Genomic DNA, 13,870 nt, shown 5'->3' with positions numbered 1-13,870 from the left:
AGCATGTGCCCTTAAATGGAATCCAACCTGGGACCCTTCAGTCTGTAGGCTGATGCTCTATCCACTGAGCAACACCAGCTAGGGCTTATTTAAATTTTTAAATTACATATAAGACTTGTCATTAAAGCCTCTCTCTGTTTCCACAACTCTCTTTGCTGGTGGGCCCAGCACTGGTAGAGTTTCATCAATGCAATGAGAACACAATTAATTCCTTCACTCTGTACTATAAATATAAATTTAGGCATTTTGATTTTATACTTAATTTTCATTTTTGATTTAGCTAATTAAAATGCATAGCAATTAAGCAAGATTATATCAATACCAATAATTTTTTGTATCTATCTTGCAGTCTTAGCATTGCTTCTAACTAACTGGATGATAGTAGATAAATCATTTAACTTCTTTCTATATCATATTATTTGCTTATGAAATTGCAGAAGGTAGGTATCAAGGTTAGATGATCTCCAAGTTATCTTCCAGCTCAGAAAGTGTGTTTTATGCTCTATTATTAACACATTGATAAAATGTGCGTTTTAATGGGTAAATCTATTTGGAGTGAATCAGATTAATTCCTTTAAAATATATTGAGTACATATGTATTGAGTACTATCTACTATGTGCTAGGTGCTGGCAACACAGTGGTAAATGAGACATTTTCCAAAGAGTTTACATGTTATTAGGGAAAAGAAACATGTAAAAATAAGTGCAATCGAATATTACTGGGGCTGTGGAAGAAATCTGTCCAGAGCATATCAGGGCACATGGGAGAATTTGGTGAATTTTGCTTGGTGGCAGGAGCATCAGGAAAAGGCCAGTGATTCAAGGGACCCATTATGAAGGCCTGAAGAAGAGCCACTGCAGAGAAGTGGGGGCCAGCAGTGATGGGGGTGGGTCATGTGTGAGGATGAGGAAGCAGAAACAGTGGGTATAGATGATTTTTTTTCAAGGATCTGGACTTGGAGAGAAAATAGCAGGGGAGTGGGCAGGGATTAAAGAGGTTGTTTGTTTTTAAATATGGGTGTAAAGAACCAATTTAAAGGCTTTGGGGAAAGCACTTACAGGGGAAAGTTTGCTCTGAAGGAGATGAAGATGGAATTCAGAATGAACTTGAGAACAAGGTTGAGGATAGATAGAGGGACACAGATGAATAGATGTGTGATAAAGCACTCATAGCAAAACATTAATTGTGGCATCCAGGAAGTAGATGAATGGTAAAATACAATGAATTTTTCAAGTTTTCACATTTGAAATCTACACTAATAAAAGAGAAACATGGTAATTGGCGTACGACCGCTACCCTTCCCATTGGCTAATCAGCGTATCCTTATGCAAATTAACTGTCAGCCAAGATGGCGGCCGGCAGCCATGCACTGAAGCGAGCAGGGAGGCTTGCTTCCTCCAGGAACTGCAGACTCCAACGTTCCCCGCCTGACTTGCCGGACTCTCAACTGCAACTCTAAGCAACTATTACTATGTTGCAAATAAGAAGCTAAACAAAACCGGCTTTCAGTCAGCCCTGGACCGCAACATTGTATCCATGTTTTCAGCAGCGAGGCCTCAGAGCTAAAGCTGGCCCAGAATAAAAAAAAAAAAAAAAGAAAACAAGGAGCGGTTGGGAGCTTTTAGTCAACTGCCAGCGGGAAAACAGCCCTCAGCCCCTCAGCCAGCCTGGCCAGGTACCCCAGTGGGGACCCCCACCCTGATCCAGGACACCCTTCAGGGCAAACCAGCCGGCCCCCACCCATGCACCAGGCCTCTATCCTATATAGTAAAAGGGTAATATGCCTCCTGGCACCGGGATCAGTGGAGCAGCGAGGCTCCCGGCACCGGGGTCAGCGTGCCAGGGGGCAGCGCCCAAACCCCCTGATCAGCCCTGCTCTGTGCCTGATAGGGGGGGAGCTCCCCAATCCCCCGATTGCCCTGCGGCTCTGTGTGTGACAGGGTGCAGCGCACCAACCCCCTGATCGGCCCTGCTCTGTGTGTGACAGGGTAGAACCATAACCTCTCCATCGGCCCTGCCCTGAGTGTGACAGTGGCAGTGCCCCAACCCCCTGATCGGCCCTGCTTTGTGAGTGATAGAGGGTGGCGCCCCAACCCCCCTCCACGGGCCTTGCTCTGTGTATGACGGGGGAGAGCCATAACCTCCCCATTGGCCCTGCCCTGAGTGTGACAGGGTGCAGCGCCCCAACCCCCTGATCCACCCTGCTCTGTGTGTGACAGGGGGCGGTGCCCCAACCCCCTGATCGGCCCTGCTCTGTGAGTGACAGGGAGCAGCGCCCCAACCCCCTGATTGGCCCTGCTCTGTGAGTGACAGAGGGCAGCGCCCCAACCCCCTGATCGGCCCTGCTCTGTGAGTGACAGGGAGCAGCGCCCCAACCCCCTGATTGGCCCTGCTCTGTGAGTGACAGAGGGCAGCACCCCAACCCCCTGATCGGCCCTGCTCTGTGTGTGACGGGGATGGCACCGCAACCTCCCCATCGACCCTGCCTTGAGTGTAACAGGGGGAGGTGCCCCAACCCCCCAATCAGTCTACCCTGAGCGTGACTGAGGGTGGCATTGCAACCTCCCGATCCGCCCTGCTCTGTGCATAATGGGGCAGCGCCCCAACTCCCCAATCGGCCCTGCTCTGAGCCTGACCAGGGGCTGCACTTAGGGATTGGGCCTGCCCTCTGCCACCCGGGAGCAGGCCTAAGCCAGCAGGTTGTTATCTACCGAGGGGTCCCAGACTGTGAGAGGGCACAGGCCGGGCTGGGGACCGCCCCCCCACCGAGTGCACAGATTTTTGTGCACCGGGCCTCTAGTTTTTATAATAAAATATTGGGAGGAAAACCAAGAACATAGATTGAGAATTTAGCTTTGAACAGAATAGTAGACATTTATTCCTTGTTGTGGCAGCAGATGGTGAAGTTCAAGGTTAAAGTCTCAACTTCTTTTGTGAGGTCGCAGCCACTCTCACCTGCCGATGCAGAGGGCCAGAAAGGAGGAGTGATGGGAATGGAGGGTGGAGTGGCTGCAGGTGAAGCAGGGGAGGGCACCGAGCAGACCTGGGTTAAAGGAAGAAGTGGTGCTCAGGTTCTGGTGCAGTGGAGCTCACAGCGTTGGGCTGTGTGCCATTTTTCTCCAGTAGTTGTGGGGAGAAGGCAAGTTAGGGCACAGTGGAATACTACTCAGCCCTAAGAAAAGATGAAATATTGCCATTTGCGACAACATGGATGTATCTTGAGGGTATCATGCTAAGCAAAATAAGTCAGAAAAGGACAAGAACCACATGACTTCACTTATGTGAGATATAAAACAGAAAGCAACAGTCCTAGCTGGTTTGGCTCAGTGGATAGAGTGTCATCCTGTGGCCTGAAGGGTGCCACGTTCAGTTGTGGTTAAGGGCACGTACGTTGGGTGCAGGCTTGATCCCCAGCCCTGGTTCAGGCTCCCGTGGGAGGCAACCAATTAATGTGTTTCTCTCACATCAGTGTTTCTCTCTCTCCCGCTCCCTTTCACTCTCTCTAAAATCCAATGGAAATATCCTTTGGTGAGGATTAACAAAAAACAAAAACAAAACAGAAATCAACAAATGAACAAACAAAACAAATAAAAACTCATTGACACAGATAACAGTAAAGTGCTTATCTGGGGGTGGTTGAAAGGGTAAAGGGGGTGATGGAAGGAGATTGAACTTTGGGTGATATATTACAGGATTGTACACTTGAAACATATATAATCTTTTTAACTAATTAACATTAACTAATGTCACCCCAATAAATTTAGCAAAAAAAAGAAAAAAAGAAGAAGAAGAAGAAAGCGATGAGTAGATGGGATGAATGATTCCCTCCATTTTTCCCAGCAATCTGTCCTGGAACAAGTCCCAATCACTTTGGTTCTCTAGTGAGGGGATTCTGTTTTCTACCTCATTGTATTTTCATTTGAATGAGATGAAGTAAAAATAATGTTACAAAACTGTGTTATTGATAACATTTGACTAAGATAATGTTATTGTCATTGTCAGGTAAAAGAAGAACGTCCAGAGAATATACCAGATCTAAAGTTATTAGTGGAGAAGAAATTTTTGGCTTTACAGAATAAGAATTCTGATGCAGACTTTCAAAACAATGAAAAATTTGTGCAGTTTAAACAACAGCTGAGAGAACTGAAGAAGCAATGTAAGTCAGCATGCTTTGCTTTGCTTTGGCTTTTTGAAATTAGGGAACTGACTTGATGGACAGTCCCAGAAAGCTGATTTTATGAAGTTTGCTTATCTGCTTGGCTTGATCCTCTTCCTAAATGGCTTCTTATTATTGTTGCAATTCTGTGTTTTGTCTTAACTTTTGGTTCAAATCAGCCTGTCTGTTTCTGAAAGCCAACAGTTTCCACAAAGTGCTAAGAAAATTCCCTACCAGCTACAGAAATTTACACTGTGTTGTCCCCGTGTTGGGGAGGGGAATGGGGGGAAAAATAAAACTGAAAATTATTTTATTAAAATAACAAGGGTGTTTTTCAAATTTTAAACTGCTGTGCCAAGCTTTAAAATAACTATACTTGATTCTAGTTTTGTTGCTTTGGAATAGTAGAAACAATGTTTATTCAGACTATATTTTTTCTTCTCAAATATGGACCAAAATTCTCTTGATCCCTTCTATCTTTGTGATAGTATAAATTCCATGTGATTTTGAAATTTATTGCCTTCCTAATCAACTTTATTGTACTCAGGTTTTTTAATTAACATAATTTTTATTTTAAGATGAGAATGGGGAAAATGATTTATCATATAAAAAAACGTTTTGTAGACAGTATTTGCCAGAAGCAATACATCTTTTCTACTCAGTGAAGTACACATATCCTTGTTTTCTTTTTTTCCATGAAATTCACATACCGATTTTATGTAATTTGATTGTTTTTACCTTGGCATCAGTTGTCTTTTTTTCTTTTTGGCTTGAGGCACTTTTATTGCTTAAAGAATTGAAGAGTGGAGTAAGTCACTTTTTTAAAAACTTAAGTTTCACATCGCCTTCATTTGCATACACATGGAACAAGAGGAATGTTGTATGATACGACATACCAATTTATGGCTTTATTTTGTACTAAATGTAGGGATTCGTGTTTTGAAATAGGCTTTCTTTTAAATATAAGCATTTTCTTTAAGTTGATGCTGAGATCTCAAAACTAACTGAGGAAGCTGGCTTACTTTTGTCTATTTTACAGATGAAGTTTCACAATTTGAAATGTTTTGCAATCATGGTGAGACTTTTGCTTTTACTGTAGATTTAAACAGTAAGCATTTCCCCACATTTTAAGGCTATTTTCTGTTCTTCATTGAGCATCACAACTACCAAAATCTTTCTAATATAATTTGCACTGTTGCCCAAATGAGTAGTAATCCCCTAAACAGGTAATAATTTGCTAGTGGCTTTCTGATCTTAAAGATGGTAGTGAATTTCAGTTTTGGTGTTGTTCAAAATAGCCAGAAGTTTTTTATTTTACTAGTTGGAGCCAAAATCACAAATTATGGCAGATTTAGTATCTGATTATAATTCCTTTTATTTTATTTTATTTTGAGTATTTTATAATGCAGGTTGAAGATAAATATCCTAAAATACAAATTTCTTTTTCGGTATTTACAAAGTTATTATTCCATAAGAGATTTTTAGAGTCATATACTTGTGGCGAAACACTTTCTAGTTAATGTATAATTCAACAAAATGATTAATGTTGGAAATCATAGTTATTGTTTAAATCTCTCTAAATTTAGGGTTGGGGGTTGGGGGGCAGACAGGATTCCCAAGGCCAGCAGTACACATCATTTGGATAGACAGCTCAACCTTATGACAAAGTTAATTTATATCGAAAGAAATGCTTCCCTATATAAGGTTTCCTTATATGGTAACACTGGAAATAAGACCACTTTTCCTCTTATTTCCTAAAATATTCTTTAAAAAAATTTAAATCTCAACAGAACAAACCAAATGTTAATCCTCTCTTAAAGATGTTGCAAATACAATTGACAGTGCATTATCAATTGGCACTGCCAATAAACTGGCATCAGATCTGATGAATTTTCTTTCTTTAGATTTCAGGCTGCCCTGAGGGCTCCCACAGTTTTTTCGGGGCCAAGTCAAAGGGTCTCTGATTTATAAAGGAGCCAGTGAAATCTGTTTGTTTTGAGCTATGTTCTCATGGAGGCAAGGAATCCCAATACCTTTTTTTTAAGGTTTGAAAATACAAGCTAAGGAGGAATCGTTGCATCACGTTGCCTGTTTTGGCGAAGTAAAGGCTGCAGTGTGTTTGTGGGCTGCATGTTTCTGAAGGTTCTTTCATGAAGATGGCCACCTTGTCTTCACCAATTCATTATCCAAGAACATAAATTGCATGGGATTTCATTTTACCAAATCAGGATCTAATCAGAAATGCCAGGAAGCTCTTAGGTGGGGAGAAGTCAGGATGGAGACTGAAATCAGGTGGTCTGTCTGGTGGGTGGAAGTGCCGCAGGAATGAGTCAACCAGCTGTAGTCAGCAGTTAGTTCTCAAACTGTCTGCTCTCAAGATCCCTTTACATTCTTAAAATTACTGAGGGCCCCAGAGAGCTTTGTTTCACATGGGTTATAGCTACTGATATTCATCATGTTAGAAATCAAAACTGAGGAATTTAAAATATAATAATCCATTTAAAAATCAATAATAAGCCCATTACATGTTAACATAAACAGCTTTATGAGTATCTGAAATATAATAATGCATATAATAATACCATAAAGAATTAGAAGAGAGACGCTGTTTTACATTTTGGCAAATCTCTTCAATTTCTGCCTTAATAGAAGGCAGCTGGACCCTTGTACTTGCGTCTGTGTTCAGTCTCTTGTCATTGATAACACGAAGAAAATCCGGCCCCACAATCACTCAGTGGGAGTTGGACTTGTTGACTGGATCTTGTAGACCACCAGAAATTCTCACTTTGGAAATCTCAGAGCCAGGCCAAGGGTCCATGAACTGCAGCCTGTGGGCCGAACCCAGCCTGCCTCCTGCTTTTCTGTGGCCTGCAAGCTAAGAATGGCTTTTTAATTTTTAATTGGGGGTGGGAGGTGGGGATCAAGAGAAGAATCCTTTTTTTTGTGATATGTGAAAATGGTATGGACATTCAGACTCTATTGTCCACAAGTGAAGTTTATTGGAATATAGATACATTTATTAATCTATAGATCGTCTGCGGTGTCTTACACTGCAGTGCAGAGCTGTGTGGTATGTCAGAGACCATCTGACCCACAAAGCTCATATTTATAATATGGCCCCTTTCAGAAAAGTTTCCTTACCGCTGGTCTAAACCATAATCAGAAACAACGGCAACTTTTTGTTCCAGGTGTGTTTTTCAAACCTGAGTTTTTTCCGTAAATACCATACGTTTGTCTCCATCACGCAGAACACTTTGAGTTGATGTTCTGGGATAAATAAAAGGCAGAGTCCTGGTACTGGGAGAAGACAGTATATACACACGTGAAATAATGTGAGAAGCTTGAATGGCAGTTATCAAATGAAAAGCAAAGAAAGGATGTCAAAAACAAATGTAATACAATGTGGGACCTAAATGAAGAGAGTCAGGGTAAGTAACGCAGGTTTTACCTGGGTGGCTTGTCTTGCCAGTCAGTTGATAGGGGCTGCCTGGAGCTGTATTTTCAAGAAGATTCTGAGGCTGGGTTCAGACCCAGCAGGAAAGAGTGTGTGAAGGATTATGGTGGGAAAGAGGCAGTACAGATACCTAGTATTTACCATCCCTAGAATGCAAGCGTAACAGATACACTCTACTTCTTTGAAGATATGATTACTCTAAAGGTAACATCCTTCAGTAACATACGGTATTTTTTTAGTAGTTACTTATGTCTTATGGGTATTACCAGGCATTAGATCCAATCTCTTTGGACAAATCATTTTATCCCTGGGTACCAAGTGTCCTGTATATTAGAGAGATTATGTCTGCCCTATTTACTTCTCAGGATTATTACTGAGATCTAATGAGATAGTGGATCTTGGCAGCCTCTTAAAGGCTTACTTTAGATTTAAGTTATTATTGAGAAAGAGCTAGAACAGCGTAGTGGGAAGAATATGAGCTTAGCAGCCAGAAGTCCTTGGTTTGAGTCACTTAATGTATAGCCTGGTCTTCTTACCGATGTCACCCATTTTTCTGAGTTGTAATTCTTTGAGTCATACAGAGCAAGATTGTCTGAAGATAATGTGTATACTTCTAGACAAGATGACTATGATGGTGGTGGTGATGATAACTGAGTTAGAGAAGAATTCCATTTTCCTAAATGATAATCATGTTCTTACTAACCCAAGTTGTGAAATAAACAGTATGATTTGGTTTAAGGCTTTAAGATGTAGTCAGACTTTTTTGGATGAAATTATTTTAATTTATCTAAACAATATGTTCAGGTAATGCTCTCTCTTCCTTGCCTTTTTCACTTACACTGTCTCTACTGTTGCAACCTGTGATTTTCTGCAATTTTAGCATCAGGAGAACTTAATTAGAATGTGCCTACACCTCTGTATAGATTTCTCAAGCCATTAAGCAATCTTTCTGGCATCCTTTATTCATTTCCCTGTTATATGATTAGCAGGCATAAGAAGTTTTAGTACAGGTCAGCAAGGCAGAAGTTAAGGGCATCAGACAAGAATTGGTACTTAGAAATCTTCAAAATATAAGGGCTTCACTTTGTGGTCAAAAATAGAATTGACTGTGAATTTGAGATCTTTAGTATTAAAATAACCTTATATAAAATGTCATTTTGTTGCTACTTTTAAAGGTTAAGAGTAAAGAAGAACATGCCTTTTTTTAATGCAAATATGCTGTTTTGAAGATGTTCATAGATTTAACCATATACATGTTTAGGTCATATGTGAAAAATGCAGAAAATAAGATATGGAGATATTTGAATCCATGAGTGAATCTTAGAAATCAATTTCAGTGACAATAACATTTGTTTTATATTTATATTTATATTTATATTTATATATATATAAATTTATATTCTAATCTTTTAATTATATGGACTCACAAATTAACTGTGTACCTTCCCCTTTAAGCATGCTCAATCTAGATCTCGAAACTGATAAAATAGGGTGTGGCGATTCACTTCCCTCAAGGATCCCATTAATAGGGAGTTCCTTGGGAACGTGACATGCCTTCACTTTGCTGTTCCTAATGGGGTGCTTTCCCTTTCCTTCAGCATATTTCAAAACCACAGGTAGTTCCTCGAGGGCTGGGGCTTTTGTGTTTTACTTACTGCTATATTCCTTGAACTTCAGCATGAGATCTAGATATAGCATCTATAGCCCAGGTCCTTGGTGTTCACAAGAATTTTCAGAAGACCAGAGACTTGAGATCTCATGCCCTGCCTAAAGGAGACACTGCCACCATGCCAGTCTGTTGTTGCTGGCATGGCCAGATCTTCAGGTTCTTTTGGAAAACCCAGAAATCTAGCTGATTGGTTAGCAGATTTTCAAAACACTGTGCAAACAAAACAATCAGTTTGTGACCTTTGATTTAACCTCATAATTTAGTGCCTTGTTGTGCAATTAATGCTGACATTAGCATTAATTTGGCCAATTAACAGTAGATTATAATTTCTTCAGAGAAAGGGATGGTTTAGCTTTCAAGATACTTCAAAGTAAGGCCATCATGTGCATTCTGTGTCATTTGGGAATGTAGAGTGGAAGCCTCATGGGTTCTGTGGAGAAGTAGATGGAGGTTTTGTGGTGAGGAGCTACGTGTGGGAGCCCCTAACCCAGATGCTGACGGACACTGGGGAAGATTATAGAGAAGATTCGCACCTTTGCAGATTGGGAAGGTGTGTGTGAGTTTTGAGACCTGGAAGAAAAGAGACGAAGACACAAAGGTTCTGCCAAGAGGGAAAATGTTTGGCTGTGCCTAGAAGTATGTTGAGTGCATTTAAACTGGGCAAAGTGTTGACCAACCTGACTTAATCCTGATAGATCCTCCCACCTCTAAATATGTCTTTTCCTAAGGTGTTGCTGTCCATCCAAACACTGTGTATTGCTGGTTGGCAATTAACCAAAACCCAAGATCCTTTAAGGCAGGAGTATAGTTCTTACTCATCTCTATATTCCTTTTGTTCCTCACATAACCAGAGTTCAGATAATATTTACAAAACAGAATTATTAACTAGAAAAAGAGGGTCAGAACCTAGTTAAGGCAGTCTGGTGCTAAAACTCCTTTTCCCTTCAGTAATTTATCATCAGTAAAGAAGAGAAGAAGAGGAGGAAGAAAATTAGCATTTATAGGGTTGGGATCTGAAAACAACCCTTTAAATTGCTCAAAAAAGTCAACATAATGATTTTGTGTACACAGTCCTCTACAGTGATGTGTTGGTGCAAATGTATTGTGCATATAGCAACAGACAGTTTTTAATAGTATATGCTCAGGAATTGAGGATGGCTCACTTCAAATGTGACTGCTTAGAAGAATATGTAACAAAATTTATGAAAAATTCAGTTTTCTGGCTCTTCTATAGACAGCTTTGTCATCTCTGTGGCCCTCAGTTGGTCTTCATTTTATTCCTTGTTATTGATGAAGCCATCTGTATGACCATAATTATTGGGAAATGCTAAAAACCATACATTTCACAACAGAGATTGACCTTTCAGGCTGGATAGCATCCCTGGCCTGAGGACTTATGCTTATTGAGTGAAATTCTGTCCTATGCAAATTTTTTATTCCTTGTATATTTGTTTCTATCCCTCTTCCTCTTCTCTGAGTTAGCCTCTGACTGACTCTCTTCTGTGTCTCTTTCCTCCTTTCTGCTTTCTTGGTATTTCTCACCCCGTGCTGTTTTTCTTTCCCAAATGTCTTTATTTACATCAGGGAAGCTAAATGGTACCCTTCCCACCTTAACGATGAAGCTGCTTCAGAGAAGTACAGTGATATTTCCAAGGTTATGAAGCTAGTAAATCGTCGAACCAGCAGACAGGAAGTGCCAGAGATAGAGGCGGGCATCAGGGAGGGTTGTGACTATCCTCCTCCTCCTGTTTTATCTTATTTAATTTCCAGAAATGTTTATATTTTAAAGCAGATTGGGGCACCAAATAAGTAATTGAATAAGTGAAGAAAAATAGATTAATGCAAAATAGATGGACTCTGTCATGTTGGAATTTTAGTCAAGGCCCTATCAGGGAGCTTCTTTATGGTGAGAAATTAGCTTTTCTCTATGCCCTTTATAATGAGCAATAAAGATGTCAGTCTACTCAGCCTTCACCTTAGATTTGTCCTAGTCCTTTTGGAAATTAGTAATAATAAAAGTAATAGCCAGGCTTTGTATGGTGCCTAGTCCACATGGTACTTACTGAGTGCTTATTGAATTGATGAGTAACTACAGACAGCAATGATTTGAGTGCCTACCTGTGCACAGCATATAGAGCTTACATTCTTTATATTATTGTTGATTTCTTGCAACCCTACAAGGTAACTATGCCCATTTTATAGATTAGAAAATATGCAAAGAGAAGTCATATAACTTCCCCGAGTCCATAAGTGCTAAAACTCAAAGCTCATGTTGTTTCCCCCATGTATTATACCAGCTCTTGAAAACACTCCCATGTGGTCCTCTTTTCTCTCAATTTAGGTGTTTCTTTCATCTCTTGAAAAATTGATTTGTCATAGGGCTCTTGAGTAGAGAACAATTTGTTTGGGCCTCCATGGATCTGCCTTGATGTGCTCCAATGACAATGAGAGACTTTCTTGCTGGGTCACTTCCATTCAGAGGTCAGGGGTAGGAGTCATATCAGACATTATGTAGTGGTTTATTACTGTGTGCCCCATCTTGCCTTTGAAGTAGCCCCTAGAAAAACATGTAGTTGTTTTATAAGTAAAGTCTCGTTTTATAGGTAAAGACATGAGATTCGTAAAAGGTAAGTGGTTTGCTCAAGGTCACAGAGGAAGTTGACAGAGACTTAAAACTGGGCCCTCCTTTTCCAGATCCTATGGTTTTGGCATTACCAAAAAATTCAATAAGTAGTACCTAAGAATGCTACTTCCGGTGTGAATAGTTGCTGTGTTATGCCAGAGAGGAGTGGGATATTTATTGCACTACAAGCTTAGAACAAATTCTATGAAATTTATTTCAAACGTAACAACAATAGCCCCATACACCATCTCTCTTAATCTTTGTGACATCAGTGTGCAGGAGAGGAATGCATGAAAAATGCAGGTTCTGTTTTTAGCAGACTGGGTCCCGGAGGTGACATATTTGCCCTGTGTCTCATAGTCAGGAGATCACAGGGATAACAAATTCGTTCCCAAGGAAAGGGGAAGCTTTAGAATGAGAGATGGCTATAATTAAAGTTATTAGGAAAGAAAGGTTCAGTTATCAAGGGAGAAATGAGTCAGCAGCAAGTTTAAACACAAACTGTGAGCTGTGGATGTCTTGTGGTGGCTTATTTTGAGAGAGTGTGATGCCATCGGTCCTCAGAAAGCAACCTGAACCTGGAATAGGGAGGCCGAATCATAAGTGTCCTGGGACGATATACATCATACTTCAGAAAATAAATATCTTGTCAAGTTATTCATTTCTGAGCTTGGAAGGATTTAAGTTTCATAATTGTTAGATGCATATAATGGGTGTCCTTTTGTAGTTGATACCTCCCCCATTTCCAGCCTCTGGCAACCAGTGTTTTGTTTTTGTCTCCATCATTGTAACTTTTCCCAGATGTGACATACATGGAATCATACAGTAGACAGACTTTTACGTGGCTTCTTTCACTGAGCAGAATGCATTTGAGATTCATCCATAGTGTTGCTACTATCATCAGCTTGTTGCATTGTGTTGCCGAGTAGTATCTCATCCTGTGGATGTACCATAGCTGACTTATCTAGTCAGTAGTTGAAGGACATTTCGGTTGTTTCGGGCTTGGGGGCATGATGAATAGAACTGTTATAAAACAGTCATGGTTTTTATGTGAATATAAGTTTTAATTTCTCTTGGGTAAATATCCAGGCATGGATGGGATTGCTGACTCGCATGGTGAGTATGTTTAACTGTAGGAACTGCCAGGCTGTTTTCCAGTGTGGTGTACCATTCTGCATTCCCTCACCAGCATTTGGGTATTTGGGGTTCGTTTTTTCATTTTAGCCTTCCTAATAAGTATGCAGTGGTATCTCACTATGGATTTAATTTACATTTTCCTGATGACCAGTGAAGCATGAAGTTCCTATTTTATATTTAAAACTTTCATATAATGTTCATGTTTTTCCTATTTGTGCATCTTCTGCACATATAACTTAATTCATTCAAGAAACACTTAAGAGGGTCTGCAACAGTGGTTCTCAAAGTGTGGTGCCCGCCAGCAGCAGGAGCACCACCTGGAAACATTGAAAATGCAGGTTTTCTGGGGCCACCCCAGACCTTCTGAGTCTGAAACCATGGGGGTTGGGCTGAATTTTAACAAGTCCTCAGCTGAATGTCATACATAAGAGTTTGAGAGCCATTGGTTTACAGTTGTGGCGCTCACCCATCACTTGATATCTAGTGAACTGACTATCACTTGATATCACTGTGGACCTTAAAAGTAAAAATGAGAGCTCCATCCTCACCTCCAGAGATTAAGATTTTGTTGGTGTCTGGTGGGGCTCTAGGCATTTTTTAAATTCCTCGGGTCGTGTTTATATACAGTCAGGGTTGAAAATAACTAACCTATTAAGGGTCATTTAGCGAGGTATTCTAGAGGCTACAAGTCTGACTTCCTATTCCAGGTCTCATGTGGTTCATTCTCTAATAGGGAACATTCATTCATACATAGCATAGCGAGGCACTCATAAGTCCCTTGGTAATTACCTAAAGAATTAAGTTGTACTCAGTGTCCTGAGTTTCAGTAC

The 13,870-nt window shown here is 40.4% G+C and overlaps 1 protein-coding gene across 4 annotated transcripts in view; it reads left to right on the top strand.

The window, feature by feature from the left end:
• NSMCE2 (NSE2 (MMS21) homolog, SMC5-SMC6 complex SUMO ligase) overlaps positions 1 to 13,870 on the top strand; it is a 225,813-nt gene that overhangs the window by 81,177 nt on the left and 130,766 nt on the right. For all 4 annotated transcript variants that reach the window (XM_070392736.1, XM_070392737.1, XM_070392740.1 and 1 more), the window contains exon 4: positions 4,004 to 4,157. In XM_070392736.1, coding sequence (XP_070248837.1) covers positions 4,004 to 4,157 — 154 coding nt within the window. The remainder of the gene's footprint in view (positions 1 to 4,003; positions 4,158 to 13,870) is intronic.

Source organism: Myotis yumanensis, unplaced genomic scaffold, assembly GCF_028538775.1.
Source record: "Myotis yumanensis isolate MYYU_CA2020_CCGP unplaced genomic scaffold, mMyoYum1.0.hap1 SCAF_15, whole genome shotgun sequence".
NCBI lineage: Eukaryota > Metazoa > Chordata > Mammalia > Chiroptera > Vespertilionidae > Myotis > Myotis yumanensis.
Note: the sequence above shows the minus strand (reverse complement) of the source record. Positions and strands in the feature narration are given on the sequence as shown.